Genomic DNA, 27,710 nt, shown 5'->3' with positions numbered 1-27,710 from the left:
CGCCCCCGCCTCCTTTTCCCGCCGACCGAGGGGGCGTGGGCAGGGCAGGGCAGGGCGCACGCGCAGTGAGCCTGGAGGGCGCGGCGGGCAACCCGGGATACGAAGTTCTTTACAGCTGCCCGGCCGGAGTGGGTTTTCATGCCCCTGCTTTCCGATTGTTTTCCGGCCCTAACCCCGAGGCTGGAGCGTGGACAGCGGAGGGCGCCGCAACAAAGGCCATCTTCTAGGTAAATCCCTGGGTTGGGACAGGGGGAGGCTTTTCATGTGCGCAGGTCCGGGCCTTGGAGGGGACCCTGGAGGGGGGTCTTGGGGCGCCCTATGTCACCTCAGGCCTCAGTTTTCCCTTCTAAGGAACCGTACGTCAGGCAAACTTTCTGAGGCCACGTGGTGAGGTGGGGGATGGTTGGGGGAAGTAGAGGTCAGAGGTTGGAGATCACTGGCCAAAGAGAAGGTTCATGGGGGTGGGGCGGGGAAAAGATGTTGATCGGGGGACTCAGCGCAGGAGACCTGCGTCATTGAACCATCAGAATGGGCGTTCCGGGACGAATGGCCCACGAGGCCCTGGACCTTACGGCGACTGCCTTCATAGATCACGTGGGCTGGCTATCGCCCATCGTCTGGAAGACAGTGAAACCTACACAGGCGAGAAAAGCAGGCACCGGGGCAACCAGCAAAAATTGAACTATAAGTACTGCCTTGGTGGTTGGGCATTTTCGGAGGTCGAGTGTGTGTGACCGAGATGTAAGCGAGTATGGAGTCCCAATCCTCAGTTTCCTTCTTCCCCCGAGGAAAACGGCGGTGAATGATAAGTTATGTCAGACTCTTTGCGACCCCATGGACTGTAGCCCACCAGGCTCCTCTGTCCTTGGGATTCTCCAAGGCAAGGATACTGGAGTGGGTTGCCATGCCCTCCTCCAGGGGATCTTCCCCACCTAGGGATCAAACCAGCATCTCTTAAGTCTCCTGCTTTGGCGGAGAGGTTCTTGACTACTAGGGCCACCTGAGAAACGACCTGAGATGGTCAAAGCTATTCTCAAGAGTGTGCAAGAAGCCTCCAGTGTGGGGGGCTTGAGCACACAGGGAAACTCAGGCATAGGGACCAGCTGAAAATGGGGAATAAATGTTCTAGGCGTAGGGAACCAAAGAAAAGGGGAGATAAGGATTCTTCCTCTGACATCCCCCCTGCCCCATAGTCCACTGGGGAGGATGTTGAGATTTGGGGCAGGATAGTCCTCCTGCCCGGAGAAGGCAATGGCACCCCACTCCAGTACTCTTGCCTGGAAAATCCCATGGACGGAGGAGCCTGGTAGGCTGCAGTCCATTGGGTTGCTAAGAGTCAGGCACAACTGAGTGACTTCACTTTCACTTTTCACTTTTATGTATTGGAGAAGGAAATGGCAACCCACTCCAGTATTCTTACCTGGAGAATCCCAGGGACAGAGGAGCCTAGTGGGCTGCCATCTGTGGGGTCGCACAGAGTCGGACACGACTGAAGCGACTTAGCAGCAGCAGCAGCAGCAGTCCTCCTGCCAAGACTAGATGCTGAGTAAGGCTCTGATGAAAGACAGCACTGTTGCCTGCTTGTAGGAGACAGAGCGGTCTATGCTGAGCGGTTGAGTTGGAGGCTGATGTGATGCTTTTCCTCTGTTTGATTGCTTAACTAGAATTTGTCCGGATAAAAATGAAGATTTTTACATGAGAGCTTTGCTCCAAAGAAATGGGACATTACTCCTCCCGGCTGCTCATGATTCTCAGGTGACTGAGAAATTTCCGGGAATGGTGGAGGCCGAGTCCTCATACCGTGCAGTGGTCCCCTAGGGAAACCCACTCATTAATTAAGACACTTGCTTGTCCAGGGGTCTCAAATAAGAATTGGCTGTTGATCGATCTGAGCACCCATGGTGGTCTTAGACTGCCGAAGGGAGTTACTGAGACACGTAGGAGGGCTGAAACGACTCTGGGGTGACTCCTGGAGGAGTTAAGCTCACATGCAGCACACTGGCCCACCACACAATTTCACTAGTAAATTTTACCCCTGACAAATTCAGCTTAAAATGGGAAATAAAATCCCTCAAACACAGAAACACGGGGCACCAGAAAACAGCCTCTAACACCAGCCTGGTTTATGCATGTACAAAACTTATTCTTGCAGGTAGCTAATTGGAATTAAAGGAAATTTTCTGTCCTAAAAATAGTCAAAATGGGCTCTTTTACTGCATAGGCAGTTGTTAAAGAAAGCTAGCTAGAGATAGTCTAGTAAATTGTAATCTGATCTCTCTGTGTTTGTCTATAGGTATGTAATGTTATGCTTTACCTGTGGATGACGTTATCAAAATTATTTTGTAAATAAGCACTACTTAAGTGGCTTGAGACAATTAAGAGCTTATATAAATTCTCAAAATACAAAAGATAACTGGCCAGAATTTTAGATTCATGAAAACTAAAAAAACATTCAATATTAAGTTAATATCTGATGTTAAAGTGTTAATATAGACATGTCTTTAGACTTCCCTGGTGGCTCAGACGGTAAAGCATCTGCCTACAATGCAGGAAACCTGGGTTCAATCCCTGGGTTGGGAAGATCTCCTGGAGAAGGAAATGGCAACCCATTCCAGTATTCTTGCCTGGGAAATCCCATGGACAGAGGAGCCTGGTAGACTACAGTCCATGCGGTTGCAAAGAGTCGGACACGACTGCGCAACTTCACTTTCACTTTCACTTTAGAGCCATCAACATTAGGTATAATACTTTTATTGATTAAACAAATGCCAGAAAGTCTCCTGCTTCCAGACGAGGTAACTATAGCTTATGTAAATGGTCACCAGGAAGGGAATTCTATGGAAGCCACAGGGAACAGACTCACAGATGAAGCCACTAAACGAGCCTCTCTAGGGGAGAAAATGAATCTATTGAACCTAATCTCAAACACCCAAACTGAAGACCAAAGATGGGTGTTACCTGATGGAAGGAAAATGATAAGTAAGCCCATGATGAGGGAATTAATGCCCACTGGGGCCCCCAGGCTATGTATGATACAATACTTAGAAACTATGGTTGCCTGAGAATCTACACCATTGCGAAACAGGTTTACAGAAGCTGCCATAGCCTGCCAGGAAATTAACAAGAGGGTGATTAGGAAAACACACTCCAGGAGGCAGACCTCCTGGGCTAAGACCAATTTCTAAGAAACTATATACTGACCATTTCCTCTACCTTATCATTCCCCAGATTAAAAGGACACCTTGCCCAGACTCTGCCTGTAGAATTCATCACTTCCAGCCGGGTGACTTGGGGTTAATCAAAACCTGGAAAGAAGACAAACTCCAACCAAGCTGGAAAGGCCCTTATCAAGTGCTTCTGACGACCGAGACAGCTGTGTGGACTGCTGAAAAAGGTTGTACTCATTATACATGAGTCAGGGGGCCAATAAAAGAGACCTCAAAGGGAAGGGAAAGGACCAATGAACAGCCTTTAAAGGTAACTTTAAGAAAACCTTGTTAAATCCCTCCCTCTGAATCCTCCCCTTCACAATAACCATTAACCATGTGGCCACACCTTTGGAAACCGGTATTGAAACCAACAGGTAAAAAGTCAGAATAGAAATTGACAAGGAACCCTTGATTATCCAATCAGGTTGGTTGTCAATATAACCAAAACCTTGTCACCTCAGACTATTAAGTTTTGATGCCTGCCAAATTTTACCTTGCAGAACCTTAGAAAATCAGAGACAGTTGTCACAGGAGGATAAGTATCTTTGCCCTGAACCAGATTTGGTTTATATTAAAGCAAGCCTCTGCCCCAGTTGGGACGATGTACGATGGCCCACCCCGTTTCAGGACTGGATGGTAAACGTAGGGTGGGTGACTCCTAGTTGGAGGCCTTTGAAAGACAAAATATACCTAAGGGCATTCCACCAGAAGCTTGTCAAAATCTAAAATGCAACCCCATCCTCTTGACTGTTAACAACCCAGCTACCCTAGATTAAGAGCCAAAAGTAGCATCTCAGGTATATGGGTTAGGGACAGATGTCACTGGCAAAGACCCCCTAGGGTGATTTGTTCTTAACTTTATTGAAAATAAAAACCAGTGTATCGGAGACTGTCCTGATCCCAAGCTCCGAAAACCATGTTAGTTCTATTAATGATCCCAAAAGAATAGAAATAATTGAGGTACAAAGATCTAAGACAGACTTTAGAAACTGACACAGGGTATGGAGATACAAATGCCTGGGTCGAATGGGTCAAATTTACAGTGTAAGGTCATCATAAGAGTGATGTGATGCATGTGTGGCCGGACGCCCCAGGCACAGGTGGAGAACCAGGTCCCCCTCAGAGGGGACACTGATCTGGGAGGATCATAAGGCATATGTTGGCCCTTAACCAGGACAAAGATGCGTGGGGAAAAGACCTGCAAGAATCTGTCGTGACTCTTTCCCGAACTGCAAAGGTCGGACCCAGAGCTGTCCCCTCTTTCTCCATAGGGAATATGAAACAATGCAGGAGATGCAAGAGACTCGGGTTCGATCCCTGGGTGGGGAAGATCTCTGGAGAAGGAAATGGCAACCCACTCCAGTATTCTTCCCAGGAAAGTCCCATGCACAGAGGAGCCTGGCAGACTACGGTCCATGGGGTTGCAGAGAGTCAGACATGACTGAGCACAGCGAGTACTCTTGCCTCTCTAGGCAGGGGGCAGAGTTCAGTAGATCCATGGGGGAACTTTCGACCTGCACCAGCATCTTGATCGTTACCGATGAGCCAGACAACAGTAACTACTCGGCCCTCCGTAGACCCGGGCTGATGTCTGGTGGTTTTGTGGGAAAAGGAACCTCCTAGACTGACTGCCGTCAAGTTGGACAGGGGCTTGTGCCTTCATTCAATCGGCCATTCCCTTCACCCTGGCATTCTACAAGGTACCCGAAAAGCCACCCAGCCACCGAAGTCGGAGAACAGCGGTGGGCTCCTTTGACATATATATATGTGTGTGTGTGTGTATATATATATATAGATTCAATAGGATTCCCTAGGGGAGTTCTTAATGAATTCAAGGCCTGAAACCAAATAGCTACAGGGTTTGAGTCAGTACTTTTTAGGTGGTCCACAGTTAATAAAAAAAAAAGAAATATAGATCGGATTAATTTACATATATTATAACCAACAGATTTATCAGATATACCAGAGATGGCCTCCAAGGAGTAGCTAGCCAATTGGATGCCCCCAGTCAGATGGCTTGGGAAGTAAGATCGCACTGGACATGATAACTAGAGGAGAAAAGGGGTGTTCGTGTTATGCTGGGTGGGAAATGCTGTACTTTTATTCCCAACAGTACAGCTCCTGATGGAACCATCACAAAGGCCTTACAAGGACTAACGACCTTAACCAATGAGCTGGCAGAAAATGCTGGAATTGATGACCCATTCACAGATTGCTTAAAAGGATGGTTTGGAAAATGGAAAGATATGGTTGCCTCAGTTCTCACCCCTCTCATAACAGTTCAGTCGCTCAGTCGTATCAGACTCTTTGCGACTCCATGAACTGCAGCACGCCAGGTCTCCCTGTCCATCACCAACTCCCGGAGTCCACCCAAACCCACGTCCATCGAGTCAGTGATGCCATCCAACCATCTCATCCTCTGTTGTCCCCTTCTCCTCCTGCCCTCAGTCTTTCCCAGCATCAGGGTCTTTTCTAATGAGTCAGCTCTTCGCCTCAGGTGGGCAAAGTATTGGAGTTTCAGCTTCAACATCAGTCCTACCAATGAACACCCAGGACTGATCTCCTTTAGGATGGACTGGGTGGATCTCCTTGCAGTCCAAGGGACTCTCAAGAGTCTTCTCCAACACCACAGTTCAAAAGCATCAATGCTTTGGCGCTCAGCTTTCTTCACAGTCCAACTCTCATATCCACACATGACCACTGGAAAAACCATAGCCTTGACTAGACGGACCTTTGTTGGCAAAGTAATATCTCTGCTTTTGAATATGCTGTCTAGGTTGGTCATAACTTTCCTTCTAAGGAGTAAGTGTCTTTTAATTTCATGGCTGCAGTCACCATCTGAGGTGATTATGGAGCTCAGAAAAATAAAGTCAGCCACTGTTTCCACTGTTTCCCCATCTATCTGCCATGAAGTGATGGGACCAGATGCCATGATCTTAGTTTCCTGAATGTTGAGCTTTAAGCCAACTTTTTCACTGTCCTCTTTCACTTTCATCAAGAGGCTCTTTAGTTCTTCACTTTTTGCCATAAGGGTGGTGTCATCTGCCTATCTAAGGTTATTGATATTTCTCCCAGCAATCTTCATTCCAGCTTGTGCTTCCTCCAGCCCAACATTTCTCATGATGTACTCTGCATAGAAATTAAATAAGCAGAGTGACAATATACAGCCTTGACGTACTCCTTTTCCTATTTGGAACCAGTCTGTTGTTCCATGTCCAGTTCTAACTTGCTTCCTGACCTGCATTTAGGTTTCTCAAGAGGCAGGTCAGGTGGTCCGGTATTCCATCTCTTGAAGAATTTTCCACAGTTTATTGTGATCCACATAGTCAAAGGCTTTGGCATAGTCAATAAAGCAGAAATAGATGTTTTTCTGGAACTCTCTTGCTTTTTCGATGATCCAGCAGATTTTGGCAATTTGATCTCTGGTTCCTCTGCCTTTCCTAAAACCAGCTTGAACATCTGGAAGTTCATGGTTCACGTATTGCTGAAGCCTGGCTTGGAAAATTTTGAGCATTACTTTTCTAGCGTGTGAGATGAGTGCAATTGTGTGGTAGTTTGAGCATTCTTTGGCATTGCCTTTCTTTGGGATTGGAATGAAAATGGACCTTTTCCAGTCCTGTGGCCTCTGCTGAGTTTTCCAAATTTACTAGCATATTGAGTGCAGCACTTTCACAGCATCATCTTTCAGAATTTGAAATAGCTCGACTGGAATTCCATCACCTCCACTAGCTTTGTCCATAGTGATGCTTTCGAAGGCCCACTTGACTTCACATTCCAAGATGTCTGGCTCTAGGTGAGTGATCACACCATCGTGATTATCTGGGTCATGAAGATCTTTTTTGTACAGTTCTTCTTTGTATTCTTGCCACCTCTTCTTAATATCTTCTGCTTCTGTTAGGTCCATACCATTTCTGTCCTTTATTGAACCCATCTTTGCATGAAATGTTCCCTTGGTATCTCTGATTGTCTTGAAGAGTTCTCTAGTCTTTCCCATTCTATTGTTTTCCTCTATTTCTTTGCATTGATTGCTGAGGAAGGCTTTCTTATCTCTCCTTGCTATTCTTTGGAACTCTGCATTCAAATGGGTATATCTTTCCTTTTCTCCTTTGCATTTCACTTCCCTTCTTTTGACAGCTATTTGTAAGGCCTCCTCAGACAGCCATTTTGCTTTTTTGCCTTTCTTTTTCTTGGGAATGGTCTCGATTCCTGTCTCCTGTACAATGTGATGAACCTCCATCCATAGTTCATCAGGCACTCTGTCTATCAGATCTAGTCCCTTAAATCTATTTCTCACTTCCACTGTATAGTCATAAGGGATTTGATTTAGGTCATATCTAAATGGTCTAGTGGTTTTCTCCACTTTCTTCAATTTCAGTCTGTATTTGGCAATAAGGAGTTCATGACCACAGTCAGCTCCCGGTCTTGTTTTTGCTGACTGTATAGAGCTTCTCCATCGGGAATTTGTAAGAAATAAAAAAGTGGTCCATTTCCAAAGGTAGCTAGCTCTGAGTGGAAAACTACCAGCAGCCAAGCTTGCCTAACAGTTTGCTGATGTAACAACCACAAAGTTCACACACCTGGAAAGTCCCTAAGCAAGCGGGATGTTGTGAGAGATAAACTAAAATCTTGGTTGAGAAATAACACTTAGTTCGGGAAGGGAGAAGGAAGGATACTGTATAAGCAAACCTTCAGGATGATCATACACCCCATAGTACCCAGCTGATGAGAAATCGAGGGAGGGACTTGCATGCTAGCAAGTAAAGTGCTTGCTGCAACTGTCCCGGCTGTGCCTGCCCACCAGACTCCCGGTCTCGCAAGACCGTCATCAGAAGTCTCCCTTTCACCACGCTCCGCGTCTCGGGGCCCCTGCCTTGGTTTTGGACCTGTGGGCATATTTCTCACGCTTTGGAGCTCACCAGACTCTCTGAGCCTTAGGATGTGTGCACTGGCTGATCCCTACGCTTGGACCTTTGTGCCCCCGGTCTTTGGTTTGGGCCCCAGCTCCACTCCTGCTCCAGTACGAGCTGGACAAGGAGGTCCTGTAGCCTTTGGGCCACATCTTTCTTTCTTCAAGCTACGGGTGGCTGTTACATTTTTAATTGTTGGAATGAAACCAAAAGAATCATCATCTGTCATAACATGTGAAAATCATGTGAAATTTAAATCTCAGTGCCCATAGATTTACTTGAAAACAGCCATAGTCATTGACATAATGTCTGTGGCCGTTTTCAAGCTGCAGCCACAGAGCTGAGTTCTTTTAACAGACTGTCTGCCCCAAAAATCTTCAAATATTTACTTGTTGGGTCTCGATAGAAGTTTTGTTGTTGTTCGGTTGCCAAGTCTTGTCTGACTGACTCTGCTAACCCATGGACTCTGGCAGGCCAGGCTTCCCTGTCCTTTGCTATCTCCCAGGGTTTGCTCAAACTCGTGTCCACTGAGTCGGGGATGCCATCCAACCATCTCATCCTCTGCCACCCTCTTCTCCTGCCCTCAGGGTCTTTTCCAATGAGCTGGCTCTTCACATCAGATGGCCAAAGTATTGGAGCTTCAGCTTCAGTCCTTCCAGTGGTTATTCAGGGCTCATCTCCTTTAGGATTGACTGGTTTGCAGTATTTATATGGTGGTTCTATACATTTCTGTACAACCAGTGGGGTGTGGTGAATGTTCAACAGCTGCTGCTTTGGGAGAAGCAGAGAAGCGTGCGTTTCTGTCTATAATTACACATGTGCCTGTGTATATATAGTTTCTTGTAAATTTTACCATTTTCCCATACTTAAATTTCGAAGACAATAAAACAATAAAAGGGACCCTGCCTTGTAGTGCTGATTTCCTTGATATAAATACTTCATATGGCCAGTCTCAGGCTACCAGTGTGAATATCACTAATCAGAGTTGAACAGAGGTGTGCAGTAGCATACTAGATTTTTCTCTCTTTCTCTCTGGAGCCTGCTACTTTCTTGCTGTGGCCTCCAAACCAGCAGCATTAGCATCACCAGGAAATTTGTTGAAAATACAGATTCCCAGGTTCCAACCTAGACCTGAATCAGAATCTGCATTTTAGCCAAGATACTTGCTACCTTGGATTTTGACTCTAGGCTGCAGGCACAGGCCACAGAGATTGGCTAGAAATTCTTCAGGTATAGCTAGAATGTCGGTGCTGGAAAGGACACTGCAGTGAAGTGAAGTTGCTCAGTCATGTCTGACTCTTTGCGACCCCATGGACTCTAGCCTACCAGGCTCCTTCGTCCATGGGATTTTCCAGGCAAGAGTTCTGGAGTGGGTTGCCATTTCATTCTCCAGGGGATCTTCCCAACCCAGGGATCGGACCCAGGTCTCCTGCACCGCAGGCAGACGCTTTACCATCTGAGCCACCAGGGAAGCTGGAAAGGACACCAGGGGTCGTCGGGTCTGTCTAGTCTGCAATACATAGACTTAGTTTTCTTATGTCTTATCAGTATCACTATGTTTGGGATTCCCTAGTGACTCTGACCCACTCCAGTGCTCCTGCCTGGAGAATCCCAGGGACAGGGGAGCCTGGTGGGCTGCCGTCTGTGGGGTCGCACAGAGTCGGACACGACTTAAGTGAGTTAGCAGCAGGAGCAGCAGCAGTGACTCAGTGGTAAAGAATCCGCCTGATAATGCAGGAGATGCGGGTTTAATCCCTGTGTCGGGAAGAACCACTGGAGGAGGAAATGGCAACCCACTCCAGTATCCTTGCCTGGGAAATCCCATGGACAGAGGAGCCTGGCGAGCTACAGTCCGTGGAGTTACAAGAGTTAGGCACGACTTAGCAACTAAAGAACAACAATCACTATATTCATTACATTTTGTTATCTGTAACTTCTCTTGGGTAAGTGTTCTTGGCTGTTGCCATGTCTCTGAACCCTCTGACCCTTAGTGAACTTAATACTTTATGTGCCTTTTATTAGTTGAAGTTGACATTAAATAGATACAGTATATCACCACTTCAGATAGAAAACCACTGAGCCATAGCTGTAAAAAGAAACATGAAAACAAAACAATGTTTTGTAATTCTGAGTGGATATTGTTGCCTGCCAAGGTGTTGAGCCCCAAGCCTGTTTTTCTTTTTTTTTTTTAATGTAAAGAGATTAGCAAACTCTTAGAGGGCTATTAAAGGCATATTATCACTCAACTGAAACTTCTTGACACAGTGAGAAGGAATGAAAGAACTGAACTGAGGTAACTAATCCATGAGATTCTGTGTCATTTAATGCGCTGTCTGCATGCCTCCAAAAGTCAGTTTCATGGACCACATCCATCCCACACTTTGGGAGACTCCCAGCAACATGTCATCACTGGCTAAATATAATCCAGTTGTGGTTTCTCAAGGGACGCTAAACCCATCACCCTGACGTTCGTGCACGCTCAGTTGTCTGGCTCTTTGCGACCCCATAGACTGCAGCCCGCCAGGCTGCTCAGTCCATGGAATTCACCAGACAAGAATACTGGAGTGGGTTGTCATGCCCTCCTCCAGGGGATCTCCCTGACCCAGGGATTGAACCTGTGTTTCCTTCATTGGCAGGTAGCGAGCGTCTTTACTGAGCTACCAGGGAAGCCCCATCAGCCTGATGAGCCAACTAAATTTCCCTTGGTTTCACAGTTTTCATCCTGGTGGCCATGGCTGCCTTTGTCATGTCCCTTAGACCTTCCTGTGCTTTCTTTATCTGGTCTCTTACACGTTCACTTAGTCAACATTTATTTATGCAATAAATATTTGTTGATCGCCTACTCTGATGGTTTTAAAACATGGCCCCAAATTCTCTGACCTTCCCATCAAAAGGTCAGGTCTCAAATGCCACCTGATACCACTTAACATGTGGAATCTAAAATATGACACAGGAACTTATCTCACGAGACAGAAACAGACACAGAACAGGCTTGTGGTTGCCAAGGGGGATGGAGGTGGGGGAGGGATGGACTGGGAGTTTGGAGTTCACAGATGCAAACTTATATACAGAATGGATAAACAACAAGGCCCTATTGTACAGCACAGAGCTATATTCAATGTCCCGTGGGAAACCGTATGGAAAAGAATATGTAGGACTGAGTCACTGTTGTATAGCAGAAATTAGCAACATTGTAAATCAACTATTCTCCAATTTGAAAAAAGATGAGGGCTCCATTTTCCATGAATGGAGGCAGGCTGGTTATGCGTCACATGTCCATTTATAGAAGTGGAAGTGATATCATGTGACTCACAAGGCTGAGGATACAACTTCGGCCTGCTTTCTGGAAGCCTTTAGCTGTCCTGTAAGCAGTCCACCTGCCTTGAGGCTGCCATGCTATAAAGGCGCTGAAGTGAGACCAAAAGTCAGGGACTTCCTGGTCATCCAGTGGCCAAGACTCTGTGCTCCCAATGCAGGGGGCCTGGTTCAATCCCTGGTCAGGGAACTAGATCCCACATGCTGCAGCTAAGACCTGCCGTAGCCAAACACTTTTAAAAAGAGACCAAAAGGCAAAGCCCTGAGAGACACCTGCCCAGCCTGGCCCTTTCCATTCTTCACCTCCATGAAAGATAAATGATGCTTCCTGTAATAAACCAAACCACTAAGTTTAGGATCTGTTACACGGCAGCATATATTCACTTCACCCACTACGTCTCAGATACCATTCTACACTTGGGGGCCCAGGAACAAGACAGACTCTGCCGTCACGGAGCTTCGCATTCTTCTGTGGGGGGACTGACAGTAGACGAGGAAGTGAAATAATTTGAGATAGTGACCCAGTCAGTGTTACAGAAAAAATAATGAAGCATCAGGTGACAGAGAGGGTACTTTAGATCGGCTGTTCAGGGACTTCCCTGGTGGCCCAGTGGTTAAGAATCCACCTTCCAATGCAGGAGTCGTGGGGTTGGGGAACTAAGATCCCATGTGTTGCAGGGCAACTAAGATCTGACACTGCCAAAAATAAATATGAAAAAAAAAAAACGTTGTTCACAGGAGTCCCCTCTGGACATCTGAGGAGGTGACTTCTAGCGGGAGACCTGCAGGAGAAGCACCCTAGACAGTAGTGAGGGCAACGGTCCTGAGGCAGAAACCAGTTTGGTGAAGAGCGAGGAGCTCAGTTTGGCTGGGGCTGAGTGAGCAAGGAGCCCCACAGGGCCTGGAAAGCTATAGAGTTCTTGGAGGGGTTTGTGATTTTTCTCCAAGGGTCAGAAGTGGGAAATGGAGGGACCCCAATGGTTTCCTTTAAGCTGCTGACCAGCCTCTCTGCTGCCTTTTTCCTCCCCCGACCCCGGGTCAGGGCTGAAGCCCTGAGGACCAAGAACTTCCTTCTCTACAGCCAAGTTGGAAAATGGCTTCTGTAGTTGGACCCCAGGAAAAGGGCCTTCACAGCTGTAATTTAGTTATCACCTACCCATTGTGGGCAGGGAGCCGGCGTGGGAAGTAGCTGCTCTGTGCCCAGGCCCACATGGAGGGTGAGGACCCAGAGGTTAATCAGCTGGAGTTCCTGGCCTCCTCTGCTCAGCACCTCTTCTCCCACTGTAGTTCACCGGGTCAAGTTCTTGCCAGCAAGGTGTGGCCGACACGGAAGCCGAGGGGGACCCTGATCCAATCTGGGTGCATCCGCTTCCCTCCCATGTTTTGCAGCAGCTAAATGTGGTATGGATCTAGGAGGAAATACTGATCTTAAAGCTTCCCAAGTGGCTCAGTGGTAAACAATCTGCCTGCCATTGCAGGAGTCGCAGGAGAGTCAAGTTCGATCCCTGGGGGGGTTGGAAATGGCAACCCACTCCAGTATTCTTGCTTGGATAATCCCATGGACAGAGGAGCCTGGCAGGTTACAGTGCATGAGGTTGCAAAGAGTCAGACATGATTGAGCACGCATGCACTGATCTTACTCTCTTTGTAATTTAAAAGATTTTTTTTTTTGAAGGTCACTCTGTGCAGCATGCAAGATCTTAGTTCCCTGACGAGGGATTGAACCTGTGCCCCCTGCATTGAGAGTGTGGAGTCTTAATCACTAGACCACCAGGGAAGTCCCTGTAATTAAAAGGATTTAACCTTCAATTAAAAACAAATTCAGGCTTACCCTAACCCTCAAAAAAAAAAAAAAAATTCAGACTTACAAAGAAGTTGAAAAAACTACCAAGAAATTCCACGTGGGCTTCATCCAGCTTCCCCAAATATTCCTTAAACAGCACAACACTCAAAACCAGGATATTCACACTGATCAATACGTGATCAGTACACTAGTGATTGCAAACCTATTCAGGTCTCATCTGCTGACTGCCAGTGTTTTGTTCCTATCCCAGGATCCAGTCCAGGATTCCTCGTTTAATTTTTATTTTCTATCTTTTGGCTTTGCATGGCACGTGGGATCTTAGTTCCCAGACCAGGGGATGGAACCTGTGCACCCTGCAATGGAAATGCAGTGTCTTAACCACTGGACTGCTAGGGAAGACCCCCTTGTTGCATTTAGATGTCATTTCTCCTTGGGTTTCCTTTAGTCTGGATTAATTCCTCTGTCTTATTTTTCCTTCACCATGACCCTAGTGAGGAATTGTTATTGTTTAGTTGTTAAGTTATGTTCGACTCTTTTGGGACCCCATGGACTGTAGCCCACCAAGCTCCTCTGTCGACGGGATCTCCCAGTCAAGAATTCTGAAGTGGGTTGACATTTCCATCTCCAGGGATCTCCCCGGACCAGGGATTGAACCTGCGCTGCGTGCATTGTAGGCAGATTCTTTACCACTGAGCCACCAGGGAAGCCCCTAGTCAGGAATACTCCCAGCTATTTTGTAGAATACTCCTTCATTTTGGGCTTGTTGGATGTTTCCTCCTGATTAAATTAAGGTGATGATTTCTGGGTGGGAATAACACAATAACAGATCAGGAAGGCACCTGGTGGCAATTTGTATCATTACTAATGACAACTCAGATCACTTGGTCAGGTTACTGTTTTTCTCTTTGTATTAACAGTTACTGAATATCTTGTAGGGAGATAAATAAACAGGAAATATTTGAGGAAAAGGAGGAGAGATGGGATGTGGAAGAGAGACAGCTAGCTCTGGTCTTTTCCAGGCATGATTGCAATTTCAGTGTAAACAAAACAGCCTCCCCTGTAGGCAAAATCGGAGTTGGCCGTTTTCCCCAGTGTAAAGGAAGAGGCAGTGTCACAAACTGACCACAGGGGGGCGGCAGAGAATTGGGATGAAATAAAAACCGCTGCTGCTGCTGCTAAGTCGCTTCAGTCGTGTCGGACTCTGCGACCCCATAGACGGCAGCCCACCAGGCTCCCCCGTCCCTGGGATTCTCCAGGCAAGAACACTGGAGTGGGTTGCCATTTCCTTCTCCAGTGCATAAAAGTGAAAAGTGGGCTCCAGGTAAAAAGCAGTTGAGCTCCTTCAAAGTGAATAAATCTGTGGAGACTCAAAGGCTCTGTACTAGTTGAGGTCGGGCATCTTCTTGGAACCAGATGAAGTAGGCGCTGGCTGCTCAGATTGCACTCGCAGCATTAGGGGTGTGCCATGTCTAAAACGGGCTCTTGGGTTGTGGTGAATTTGGAGACTGGGATTGACACTACACACTACTGATACCATGTATAAAATAGGTAACTAGTGAGAATCTACAGCACAGGGGACTCTAGTTAATGCTCTGTGTGACCTAAATGGGAAGGAAATCAAAAAAAGAAAGGGTATATGTATAGCTGATTCACTTTAGTGTACAGTAGAAACGAATGCAACATTGTAAAGCAACTATCAGTCAGTTCAGTCTCTCAGTCGTGTCCGACTCTGTGACCCCATGGACTGCAGCACACCAGGCTTCCCTGTCCATCACCTGGAGCTTGCTCAAACTCACGTCCATCAAGTTAGTGGTAGTCCAATAAAAATTAAAACGGGGGCTCTTGGGCAGTGGGGTGGAGATTTGGGCAGGAGGTCTGGATTTTCAGATGCTGTCAGCAGCATGTGGACAAGGTCACAGAGGGTGTGGAAGGAGCAGGACCCAGGTATGGGGAGTGGGGATAGAGGGACAGCCAGAGAAGCGGGAGGAAAACTGGTGCAGGGGGTGCCTCTCCCAGCCAGGGAGAATCTCTCAGCACTCTTGCAGCTTCACACTCGTGTGTGTGTGTGTCATATGCATGTGCACCCCATACTCTGCTTCAGAGTTCTTGCTACCAGAGAGTTCTTAGAAGCGGGAACATCAGAGGGTCCCCCTGCAACCCTCAGTGGTTTACTGAACTCTGACTGGAGGGTTCCCTGGGAACCCAGGCTCCTCTGCCTCACTGCTTTGCCACCCTTATCGTATGATGTCCACCTCGAGGTCCAGTATGACTGCTGGGGCTCCAGCCATCCTGCCTGCTTTCCAGCCAGTAACTTTCGATTTTCCCATGGGTATGACGGTGGTTGGGAGTGGTTAATACCTACCTTGGAAGATGGTTAAAAAGAAGGGACCAGAGCATCTATAGAGAAACCACTGTGACTGGTCAGGACCTCCTGAGGCTCTTGGTAGGACTAGGTCCCTCTTATGCACTACCCAGTGGGCCATCAAGGGACTCGATGACCCAGGAGCCTTCAGTGGGCTCCCCTCCTTATCTCTCTTCTCTGGCTCCTGGGGCAGGAATCATGTGGGCATCACCTGTGCTCATGAGCCTCACCAGCCACCCAGGCCCTAAGGTGCCCTCCCCTACCAGGGACCCTATTGCCTGGCTCTGGCTGGGATCTCTGAGGGGAAAGTTGGGGGTGTGGCTCCTGCTCTGTGCAAGGGTTGATGCTGCTCAGGGGCCATGGGCTGAAATCCTGAACCACAATAGGGTGGGGACACCTCTGCGCTCCGCTGGGTTTTCAGAGCCTGGCAGGGCATTGCATAGAGTTGGGGCCTGGCCACTGGCTGAGGTGGAGGCTGCGTGCTTGGTTCCTGGGAGCTCCTCCCCAGGACTGGCCACAGTATTTGTGAGGCCCAGTGTGAAATGAAAGCACTGGCCCTTTGGTGGAAAATTCTTAGGAATTTCAAGACGGGGACCACAGAGGCATTAAGCCAAACGCAGGCCCTGGGGTTCCCAGCTCGGGATAATTTTCATGTCGCCTGGAGTCGCCCAGGCTGCCACTCAGGACAAAGGGGCCTGGGCTGGGGCCGAGGCTGAGCAACTCCGGTGGCGTGCGGGGCACCTGCCTCGTTCCCTAGAAGCAGCTTTTACAGGCAACTGAGAACTGTGTCCAGGTTTCTAGAACATCCTCCTGCCCCTGGGCCCTTCCTGGTTCCTGAGTGCATTGCTCTTCTCTGCAGGATTTCTCCAAAGTCCCACAATCCCCTGTGTTGGGTGCCCCCATGCCCACCCCCACCCCCTGCAGAGAGGGTGGTGGCAACAGTTATGGATGCCCAGCCCCCCACCTTAATGCCACAAGCTGGGCTCTCTGGGGCTGGGGCCTGGTGATTCTGGAAGAGGCTCAGGCATTGATCCTTAGGGGTTTCTGAGGTCCGCCCCACACCCCCCACCCCCACTTTACCAGATACACTCAATGGGCTGCGTTAGCGGCTGGAGCTGGGTTTATCCTGCACCTCTGAATGACTCTAGTCTGGACACACTGTGTTGCCCATCCTGGGCTGAGCTGCTTTGTTGTCCTCTCGGCCTGAGGAAACTGCGCCCCTTCTGGAACATTCCCCAGGGAGCTGGAGGAAAGCGGCATTTCCTTCCTCCCCCTTCCCAGGTTCACGGAGCCCAGGTCTGGGCTGCCCCGCTGTCCCAGGACTAGGGCCCTGTGGGAAGGGGTGGAAGGGGAGCTGTATCTTACAGGGCCACTGGGGGGCGGGGCAGGGGTGGGAGTGTGGGCCATGACCCTCAATGGGTACATTCAGTGGGTTTATTGCAACGAAAAACAAGAATGGGCTCGAAAGTCTGGTGTCTTTATGTCGTTTATATTCCTCCTCATGGAATCCGGCAAAGGACTAGACAGGGCGTAAGGCAGAAACGTGGAGGAAGAGGCAGGCATGACCGTCCAGGAACCATGAACTTGACCATCTCTCAGGAAAGCAGACGTATCTTTAAAGACATTCTTTTTGTCTGAGTTAATCTGAGCCTGCAGTCTTGAGAGGAGATGCACTCGGTGATCACCACGACAGGCCGCTGGTTCCTTAGAATGAGATTTCTCATCTTTCCCCTCGGCTCCCTGCCCAGGGCATTCGAGGACACAGATGCACAGCGCTGCTTGTCGAGAAGCAGGGTTTGCAAGGCCACGTGAGTTTCCATTAGTACCTTCTGCACGCATGAGAAAACACTGTTGGGGACCGGATATACTGCCATATACACATTCATAAGGAACGTTCTAATAACAATTAGAGCACAAAACTATCAGTATGAACATATTTTCAAAAAGAGAAACGAAGCCGGGCCTTCCTAGACCAGAGGCTTGTCGTCTTCTCTGCAGCTGCTGTGGGGTCAGCCCTCTGGGCCAGGCCCATTGGTGCAACAGGTTAAATTATGAGGCACGCAGACATGAGCGTGTAGAGTTCAGGGCTGGGCCGGGCCTTGGGGTTCATTTGTCCCCAGAGAAGAGTTTAGACTCTGACAGTTCAAGATGGGACCTGCTGGAGTCATAGCACTCAGGGATCGCTACTTCAAAGGCAGGCAATCTGGAAGATTCTGTGAAGCAGGGCTTAGCCACAGCAGTTCATGCACAGGCTTGGCTGGAGGGCTGCCCTCTGAAGGCGCTGAGGGGACACTGATCTCCCGAACTCCTTGGAACAAACTCATTCCAGACCTCACTGTTGAGCTTGATGTTGGCTGTGAACTTGGGCAGAATCCCAATCCTTCCAGTTGCAGATCAAGCTTCTGGGTTTGACGTAAAGGTCCCACTGGGTCTTGGCACCAGAGAGCCTGTTTTGGTGACTGATTCTTGAGCCATGGGCTGTGGGCTTAGCCCTGTCCAGGGATCATTTGGCAGCTGCTTCTGAACCCTTTGGCATCTAGAGACCAGGCTCTCGGGGACCAGCTGGGCAGGAGGCCACGAGGCAAGGATCAAGACGGCCCCTGCCCTCTGCAGGGCACGAGGAGGGCTGCGGGACACCCTCTTCCTCCCCGGGGCCACTGGAGTTCCCAGCTGGGAGGGGAGGCAGCGACTGGCCACCACCACCCAGCCCCTTCCAGCTCTGAGCCGGGGTGTGTGCCGAAGAGGGAGGAGATTCAGGAGGAGGAGAAAGTGAGCTGGGTGCCCCAGTGTGCAGCTCAGTCCCTGGGCACCTGGCACGCAACTCCTCCAGGGTCACAGCGGTTTTTCTCTCGAGGAAGAGGGTGTCTTTTATGGGCACCCTGACCCAGGGCCCCTGGACTCGGAGTAAAGGTCACTTGTCTAAGAGGCACTATTGTGGTGGAGCTCGGGCCTGGAGCTGGGGGCCCAGCTAGACGCCCTGCAGGGGGTGGTTGGGGTCGCTGCGTTCCCGCTTCACCAGGGGCTCGCCCCGTCCTCGGGTCTCCGAGTGGGCCTCGCTGATGTCATCTGTGGGGTCGGGTGGGGTGGGGGGCATGAACAGGCCAAGTGAGGGCCCTGCCTTGGCTCGGGTCTGGGTTGACTGGGGGTCTTCCTCCCTGCGACCACCCTCGGACCAGTGCCCATGCGCCTGGTCATGCGCCTGGTAGGGTCCCCTTTGGGCACTGGGCCTCCCATCGCCGTGGGGCAAGGAATGGGCCCTGGGGGTGCTCATTGCCCCACCTGCCCCACTCCCTCTCCAGACATGGAGGGAGGAGGCAGTGAGCCGCCCCAGTCCCGTCCATGGCCCTGCTCCTCCGGGGCCTCGTGTAGACGGCCGGGGGAGCAGGATAGTGATCTAGGAGGAGGGGAAGGGGCTTCTGCTCTGAGCCCCGGTGGACATGCAGGCTGCCGCCCAGCCCCGCCTTAGGGGCTGCCCCCACCTCCACTGTGCACGGGAGGGAGCGCCCAGACACACCCACCTTTGTCCAGCAGTGTCAGCGACAGGGAGGCCAGATCGTTGAACTGAAAGAGAGAGGCTCAGAGTGAGGGGCTCCACAGGGCGGTCCCGGGGAAGGTGAGCCGTGTCCACAGTGGAAACTGGTTTTGGCTTTGTAAGTGGGGGGGCTTATGCCCTGAGAAACAGCCCTGAAGCTTCAGGGGCCTGGGCTGTCCCCTCTGACACTCTCTAGACCCTGCCTGGGAGTGGCTGGAGGGTAGAGGGGGTGCCGACTGCCCAGGCCAGCAAGGGCACAGAGGCTGTGACCTCTGAGTGCTCAGGGAAGGAACGGCCACTTTTTCTCACTGCTTATCATACACTAACATCTCTGTGCACTAAAATCACCTTGTTTCTTCCTCAAAACAAACCCATCATGACCCAGAAATACACTCCCAGGTATGTAACCCAAAGAATTCAAGCAGATGTTCAAACAAAACATGTACAGGAATGCTCACAGCAGCATGACCCATACCAGCCAGAAGTTGAAAACAGCCCCTCTACCAACAGGTGATGGGTCTGCCAAGTGGTAAATAGCCAGGCAACCAGAGAGTGCTCTGCCATAAGAGCACATAAGAAGGAGGGAAGCCCTGACTCTCCACATGGATGGACCCTGGGAAAACAATGCTTGGGAAGAGTGGCAGACACAGAAGGACACACAGGCTGAGACTCCGTGGCGGAAATGTCCTGAACAGGCAGATCCACGGGGACAGAGAGGGGGTGAGTGGTTGCCAGGGACTGGAGGAAGGGGTACATGGGGGACTGCCAGTGGGAATGGGGTTTCTCTTGGGGTGGTGGAATGTTCTAGAACAAGATAGGTGGGGGTTTCACAACGTTGTGAATGTACTAAATGCCATTTGATTGTTTACTGTGAGATGACTGAAAAGGTAAATGATACGTTCTGTGTATTCTACCACCAGGAGGCAGGAAATCCTGCCCGGGGTCTCATAAGGAGGTGACAGGAGCCAGGGTCTGCCTGTGCCAGTCTGACTGGGGCAGGCGAGCTCTCTCCCAGCCGCTGACCCCCACACCCGAGCCCCTCGATGTGTCCTCTTGGACCCCGAGGCCTGCCCGCCTGTCCCAGGGTTGGGGTGGGGAGCGCTCACCTCTCCCATCACAGCAATGGGCGTCTCCCCAGTGGCCTCGGCGACCCGGTGCTCCACCAGGTAGAACATGTACTCGTCATAGAGCAGCCGGATGAGGTGGAAGGAGCCGAAGCTGGCGGCGCTGCGCAGGGTCAGGTCTCGGATCACCATGGAGCTGGAGAGGCAGACACGGGCTGGCACCTCCCGGACACCAGGCTCCCCTCCAGCCCCAAGCTGGCCCGCAGGGCGCCAGCCAGCCGCCTGGACCACCCCACCTCCCCTGCCCTGCCCATGTCCCCAGTCAGTGGCCTTAGGCGTCTAAAAACAAGGCTCAAGTTAAGGGTGCCTTCGCTGCTTTCATCCAAAAGCAGGGGCTGGCAAACTGTGGCCGGTCCAGACTGGATCCAGCCCGTCACCTGGTCTGGGATGGCCCGCGTGCCAAGAACAGTTTTCACAGTTTTGAATGGTTGGGGGGAAAAGTGTCAAAAAAAAATTCTAATTGGTACAGTAATGCAAATTAACTAAACTTCAAAATAAATACATAAATAAAAGAATTCTATTTCACGGCACGTAAGTACCTGAATTCACATTTCAGTGTCCATAAGTAAAGTTTTATTAGTCATGTCTGTTGTTGATGTGTTGTTGTGTGCCATCTGCCTGGAAAACTCTGTTGCTCAAAGAGCTCTCCTATCTCATTCTTTACAGAGAAACCTAAAGGGATAATGTGGTGCCCAACCACACAGTCTGGACTACACACACATCTGCCAGTGGCCCCCAACACCCAGATGCGCCATCTCAGAACCCAGCTACCCTTGGTGATGTCTAACTGCTGTGACAGCGAGAACAGAAGCAGGAAGGGACAAGACGGGAGGGGACCCACAACTGAATACCACCCGTGACAGTACTGGAACTCAGGGGGTGTCACCCTGGGGTCCAAGCATCCACAACCCGATCAGATCAGTCAGTGCGTGCCAGCCGCAGCCATCAAATCCTCTCCTTCGGTGTGAACACCTCTCCCCTTGCTCCCGGCTGGGGAGGCCCCTCACCACCTTGGCTTTGGCGCTGCTTGGTTCAAAGCGATGTTTGCTCAGAGAATCTTTTGAAAAGTTAACAAGCCTCAGTTTGTCTTTTAACAGGTTGAAACTGTTGTTACTTGCGAGTCAGTAAAGACAACTGACAACAAATCAGTTTACTTAATTCTTTTTGCATCTTCTGGGGCCAGTGTGTAGACAGACACACTCTGAAGGCAGGTAGGTTCAGCAGTGGAAACGGAGAGCTGGCTCCAGCTGGCTGTGGCTCCAAGATGCCCTAGGAGGCACTGGGTGGTGAGTGCCTGCGTTCAGAGGAGCACATTATTTTTTAGAAATTTATTATTATTTTTGGCTATGCTAGGTCTCCGTTGCTACTCATGGGCTTTCTCTAGTTGGCAGCAAGCAGGGATTACTCTCTGCTTGTGGTGCGCAGGCTTCTCACTGCGGTGGCTTCTCATGTTGCAGACCGTGGGCTCTAGGCACGTGGCCTTCAATGGTTGTGGCGCACAGGCTTAGTTGCTCCGAGGCATGTGGAATCTTCCCAGACCAGGGATCGGACTAGTGTCCCCTGCATTGGCAGGCAGATTGTTAACCACTGGATCACCAGGGAGGTCCCAAATAAGCACTGTAGGAAGCAAAGGTCGCTTGAAGAACTTTCACGAATGCAAAGGCTGTGTAACTGAGCCACACTCCCGATCAGGCTCACAGTCCCTTTCTTGTTCATTCATTTGTTCATTCAACATTCAGATGCTGAGGATGCAGGAGTGAACAAGAACAACATCTTGGCTCTTGAGGGGACACTCCCAATCATCGGGGAGACAGGCAACAGACATCACACAAAGGACAAGGCAATGGAAGAAAATTGGGTGCGGGGGATGGAGGGTGAGAAGGGGTGTGCTACTTCACACGAGAGGCCTGCAGGCTTCTCTGACGACAGTCGGGCCACACGGCTCCCTGGGGAAAGCATGTTCCGGGCAGGGGAGGGCCGTGCAAAGGATCTGAGGATGGCAGCACATGAGTACGGAGTCGAGGACTGGGAGTGACTGGGCCAGCAGAGCCATCTGAGGGTCAGAATACGCTGATAAGAGTCAGACAGTAAAGAGCCTTCTGACCCCTCTGCTCAGCTCTGCTAAGAGTGTGCAAATGAGCGTGCCTGGTGGACTGCCAGGTGGACAGGGATCTGAACCCTCAGCTATAGTGGGCTGACGGGCTGTCCAGTGCCTGGAACAGCTGGTGGTCTTCCTGGGCTCAACTGTGACAAAACAGCTCATTTCCCTGTGTTTGTCACTGCCTGGGACTGGAATGCCCCACAGGGCCCCTTTGGGCTGGTCCTCCTCAGCCTGAGTTCCCTGCTTCTGTCTGCTCAGGTGAGAGCTGCACGGTAGGAATAGTCTTCCCTGGGTTTCCTGGCGACACTGTCCCCCGGCGCCCTGGCCTGGATGCTGCTCTGGCTCCTGGCCTACATATGATCTGCTGTCTTTTCTCTGAAAACGTTCATGATCGGCTCTTCTCGGTGTCTGAATGTCACAGGGAGGCTCGGGCTCCTTCACTGGGCGGGGAACCCGGCAGCTCTTGGAAACTTGAGCCCTTAGTTCTGAGATGTCTTCTTTTCTTTCTTTAAATTTTGGCTGCACTGGGCCTTCACTGTGGCTCACAGGCTCAGTACTTACGGCATGGCCTTAGCTGCTCTGAGGCATGTAGGATCTTAGTTCCTCAACCAGGGACTGAACCTGCATCCCCTGCCTTGCAAGTGTTTTAACCACTGGGCCACCAGGGAAGTCCCTGAGATGTCTTCTTGATTATGTTTTTATTATTCTCTTTCCCTCTGATTTCTCTATTTAAAAAAAAATTCCAATCAACTGGATAGTAAACTGCATGAGTCGATCCTTTCAGGTCTTTCTCTCTCTTTTTTCTTCCATGGGTTCTCTTTCTCACATTCTTCTTCCTCCCTCCGTTTTTCTCTCCCACGTTTACTTTCTGTGGCTGTTAGTTTTCTGTGTCAGTGATGGGCAGTGATTCAGTTCAGTGTGAGTCTGGGAGTCGCCGTGGTTGCTGTCCACCATCTCTCGACTAGAGGTAAAGAAGCTTAGCCTCCACACCAGGGCTGGGCCTCACCTGGTCAGCTGAGGGGCCTTGGGAGCAAAAGTGAAGTTTCCCTGAGGAGGAAGGAGTCCCACCTGCGGACAGTGGCATCTGCTCCCACCTAAGTGTGCAGCCCACCAGCCCTCTGTACAGACTTCACATATGCTGGCCCTGTGATCACGCCAGCCCATTCCCAGAATCTTACATTCACACACGCACATGCCTAATTAATTCTAATACAGTTCTGTTGTATTTAGTTGCTCAGTCATGCCCAACTCTTTTGCAACCCCATAGACTATAGCCTGTTAGGGTCCTCTCTCCATAGGATTTTCCAGGCAAGAATACTGGAGTGGGTTGCCATGCCCCGCTCCAGGGGATCTTCCCAACCTAGGGATCGAACCCTCATCTCCTGCATTGCAGGTGGATTCTCTACCAGCAAGCTATCTGGGAAGCCTGTAATACAGTTACATAAATCATTTTAAAATAGGGACTATTTTACCTAGGGACTTCCCTGGTAGTCCAGTGGTTAAGACTTTGCCTTTTCACTGCAGGGGGCTGGGTTTGATCCTTGGTTGGGGAACTAAGATTCTACAAGCTGTGGCATGGCCATAAATAAATAAATAATAAACAGGTCCACCTAACCCTCACCCAGGACCGCTCTGTGGGGAGCCAACGCCTGTCCCCGCCTCCTGCCTGTGCTTGGCAGTGAAGGGATAGAGACTCATGTCACATCCTGTTTTCTGGTCACTGTCCTCACTGGCGCCTCTCACTGCGATTTTCTATCTGGTTCTCACCCGCCACCATCTGCGCCTCCCGTTCTCTCTAGAACTTTCCTTTACCTCACTCTGTGGGGACACTCTAGGGGCAGAAATAAAGGCTTGTGCTGTGTTCTTCTCAGCAGGGAGGCCCTAAATGGAGGTTTCTGTCTGCAGAAGCCTTTGTAACCTGGGACTTCCCTGGTGGTTCAGTGGCTACGACTTGGCGCTCCCAACGCAGGGGGCCTGGGTTCAATCCCTGGTCAAGGAATTAGAACCCACACACCACAACTAAGACCCAGCACAGACAAATAAATAAATGTGAATTAATTAAAAAAAAATGGTGAATTAAACAAAAAAATTTAATTAAAAAAAAAGAAACCTCTGTAACCCAGTTTGAGGTCCCAGGAGGGCCTGTCCCTGGGAGCCCCCAGGAATGAGTCCTGAAGGCTGGCCTGCGTCTGTGGGCCTCAGCTCCCTCCACCTCCCCAGCTCTCTGGGAGATGACGTGCACACTCACCTGTAAAAGGACCATTTCAGCAGGAACTGCCGGGCGGCCTTGGGGAAGCTGGGGCTGCCCGCATGCTGCTTCAGGACCTGGGTGACCACATTGTCTAGCCAGCTGGCCCACTGGTCCAGGGAGCTCTGCTGCTGCAGGGTCAGCTTGAAGTCCTGCTCCAGACGCTGTACTACGCCCTCCTCGCACTGGCACACCCACGAGGCCTGCTCCTGTGGGCGTGGGTGTGCTGGGTCAGTGACACGTCCTGAGTGTGGCCCCCAGCTGGATGCACATGAGCACAGATGCCCACTGCCCTCAGCCTTTTCCAGCACGATACCCGTTTCATGAGGTGGAGACAGAAGTACATTAAGAGGGGACCTGGCGGGCTTCTTGCATCTGAAGCTCAGACTGTACCTCATCTTTGCCTTGTGGTTTTTTTGCAGGGGGGCTGCCTGGAGCAGCACATGGAATTTTAGCTCCCAGACCAGGGATGGAACCTGTGCCTCTCACACTGGAAGCTCAGAGTCCTAACCATAGGACCACTAGGGAAGCTCCCGTTGGGTTATTTCTAAGTGGCTGCTCCTCTGTGTGTGTGAGTGTATTTCATGGATCAGCTCAGGGCCTGAACTAGACATAGATATGGCAGCAGGACCCATCTGACGGCAGCCTGTACTAGTCTAAGCCCAGAACAGAGCTGTAAACGAGGCATGGGAAAGGCAAACTTTTAAAGAAAACAGATCAAGGTCTTGGTCCCAGCACCTGGAGGCCAGGGGAATTATCACAGAGTAGAACCTATGGGTCCCAAACTGGCTGCGGAGGGCTTCAACCCCAACCGTTCCCATGCAACAGAAATGTGGGCCCCGGTGAGGTGCCCGGTTTGCTGTGGGCTAAGTTTGGTGGGTCTCTGCATTTTTCTAGCGGGTGGGAGCTCAGCCAGTGGGTTCCCGTGCCTGCCTCTGGTGGGGGAGGTGCCTGGGAGAAGTCACCTGCATGTGGGAGAAGTCACCTGCACATTGGCAAAGTCCACGCGGTTGAGGTCGCTGAGCATCTGGTTGATCTGGGAGGTGTTCTGCAGCACTGCCCTGGCCGCCTGCGCCAGATGGTTGAGGGACGTGTACCTCCGCAGGGTCTGCGCAAAGGCACTCACCACACCGACCTGGGGAGGAGGCCCGGGTGAGCCTGTGTCTGCTCAGGGAGAGTGCAGGAGGAGGGGTGGGAAGGGTGGGTCCAGCAGGGACCCACACTCTGGACAGGCTCAAAGACCCCAAAACTGAAGATCAATGAGGGACACGCATCAAGTGGCATCTATCGTGGGTGCCGAGCACAGGTGAGGCAGAATTCAGGGCGGCAGCTCTCTGGGTTGGATGGTTAAAAATACTGATTCCAGGGCGCCACTGGACCAGACACTCTGGTAGTGTGGCATGGAAATCTTCAATTTTATTTTCAAAGCATTTTAATTATTATTTTTTTGCCACACCATGTGGCTTGTGGGATCTTAGTTCCCCTACCAGGGACTGCAACTGGGTCCTCAGCAATGAGACTGCAAAGTCCTAACCACTGGACTCCAGGGAATTACTGAAATCTGCAATTTTTAACAGCTTCCCAGGCAATTCCTGTACATCCTGAAGTTTGAGACTCACTGGCCTCAGGGATAATTCCAGGTTGAGGGTGGGACAGGCAGACCAGATGCCCATATCTAGCCCCACCTGTGCGAGGCTGTAGGAACGTTTGAGATAGGAACGTGATCACCTCTTCTCTACAAGGAGGCCTCGTCTCCACATTCTACAGTCTCATCTGTGGTCAAGGCTATAGCAAAAAGGGCGACCACAAAGAGATTGAATCCCCCTCCTACAGTGAGCAGAGAGATATTCAACTTGTTCCAATTCAGTCCAAAAGTCTCCCAACAAAGACAACTGCCAGCACCCACCCTCCAGCAGAGGCATCCCTGGCCCTTCAGGGAGGACCCCTTATCCTTAGGACACTAGGGAGAAGCCTGCTTTCTCTGGAGCCCAGGGGCCTCAAGTTCCCCCAGGACAGAGAGGAGTCCCCTCCCTTCACAGCACAAGGTGCTCCCGGGGTGACCGGTGTGGTCTGGAAGCCCAGACCCTGACCATTACCTTGGTCTGGATGACCTGCTGTGGGAAGTCGCTCATGGCATTGGTCAACCAGCCTTCCAAGCTTTTGGCAAAGTTGCGGATGGCTTGTGTCAGGGTACCTGGGGACACAAGCCATGGTATTAGTTGTGAGAAAGGCAGCCTCCTCCGTCAGAATCAGCTCAAGTGCAAGAGATGCACACGCCGTGGAAATCACCCCCACCGAGAACAAGCAACACAGACGAGAAGAGATTGAGGATTTGGGGCTCTTATGAGGGAGCCACTGAGTAGGAACACTGAGTGGACCCTGACACCAGTGCCAGCCCTGCATCGCTCATCTCTGCTTATCTATGTCTACACTGGCGGTTCTCACCCCAGTGACCCCGCCCCAGATGACAAAAGACCATGTCTGGGTACATCTGTGGCTACCATGACCAGGGGGCTCCTGGCGGCCAGTGGGTAGGGGACGCTGCTCCACACCCCACAGTGCTGAGGGGGAGAGCCCCTGATACATACAAATGTATGTAAATGTATTCTACAGACTTCCAAATTTGAGACAGCTTGCAATAAATGAAACACTTTTTTTTTTGAAAAACCAAAAAAAATCCCAGTGTTATAAAAAGAAAGATACCTCAATTTCAAACCTTAACACAGAGACTCTAAAAGAACACTGCACTGAACAGTTTCCAGGAAGGCAAGGCCAAAGGACAAGGGCAATGATTTTGCTATTTTCCTTTTCCTGGCATAAAAAGCACAGGCCAGCTTATCAAAAAGACGGAGGTTCCCCAGCGCTAACAGACAGGGGTGTTTACAGAGAGGCCTTGGGGAAGTGAGGCTCAGAGCCTGGCCCCCTCACTCTCACGGGGTGGGGACCCCACCCTCAGGGGCCTGAGAGCCCCAGGAAGAACTCCTAGGAAGGGGGCCAGCAGGCGGGCGCCTCCTAGTGGTGGGCGTGTCAGCGCCTCCGGAAGCCACGGGGCGAGTGGGGACAGACCCCTGGGATGGTCCCCAGAGTATCAATCGGACCAGATGAGTG

The 27,710-nt window shown here is 50.5% G+C and overlaps 1 protein-coding gene and 1 long non-coding RNA gene across 8 annotated transcripts in view; one reads left to right on the top strand and one right to left on the bottom strand.

Moving 5' to 3' along the window:
* The first annotated feature begins 12 nt into the window (after positions 1-12).
* Positions 13-21,398, top strand: LOC109561708 (uncharacterized). 3 transcript variants are annotated; one of them, XR_002181084.2, is made up of 5 exons: positions 13-227; positions 3,229-3,477; positions 8,704-8,774; positions 19,640-19,849; positions 20,920-21,398. It is a non-coding gene; the product is annotated as an uncharacterized lncRNA (long non-coding RNA). The 3 variants fall into 3 exon arrangements; XR_011567548.1 differs by lacking the exon at positions 19,640-19,849 and having other exon boundaries at positions 28-227; XR_002181083.2 differs by lacking the exon at positions 8,704-8,774 and having other exon boundaries at positions 33-227.
* RFX2 (regulatory factor X2) overlaps positions 17,066-27,710 on the bottom strand; it is a 92,901-nt gene continuing 82,256 nt past the window's right edge. For all 5 annotated transcript variants that reach the window (XM_070793000.1, XM_070793002.1, XM_070793001.1 and 2 more), the window contains 6 exons: positions 26,699-26,796; positions 25,588-25,737; positions 24,603-24,811; positions 20,236-20,389; positions 19,116-19,158; positions 17,066-18,663 (listed from right to left, as the gene is read on the bottom strand). In XM_070793000.1, the coding sequence (XP_070649101.1) occupies positions 18,566-18,663; positions 19,116-19,158; positions 20,236-20,389; positions 24,603-24,811; positions 25,588-25,737; positions 26,699-26,796 (752 nt within the window). In that variant the 3' untranslated portion in view covers positions 17,066-18,565. The remainder of the gene's footprint in view (positions 18,664-19,115; positions 19,159-20,235; positions 20,390-24,602; positions 24,812-25,587; positions 25,738-26,698; positions 26,797-27,710) is intronic.

Source organism: Bos indicus, chromosome 7 (assembly GCF_029378745.1).
Source record: "Bos indicus isolate NIAB-ARS_2022 breed Sahiwal x Tharparkar chromosome 7, NIAB-ARS_B.indTharparkar_mat_pri_1.0, whole genome shotgun sequence".
In the NCBI taxonomy this organism is placed as follows: Eukaryota; Metazoa; Chordata; class Mammalia; order Artiodactyla; family Bovidae; genus Bos; species Bos indicus.
The sequence above is the reverse complement of the archived record's forward strand: the minus strand, read 5'-3'. Positions and strand labels throughout refer to the sequence as shown.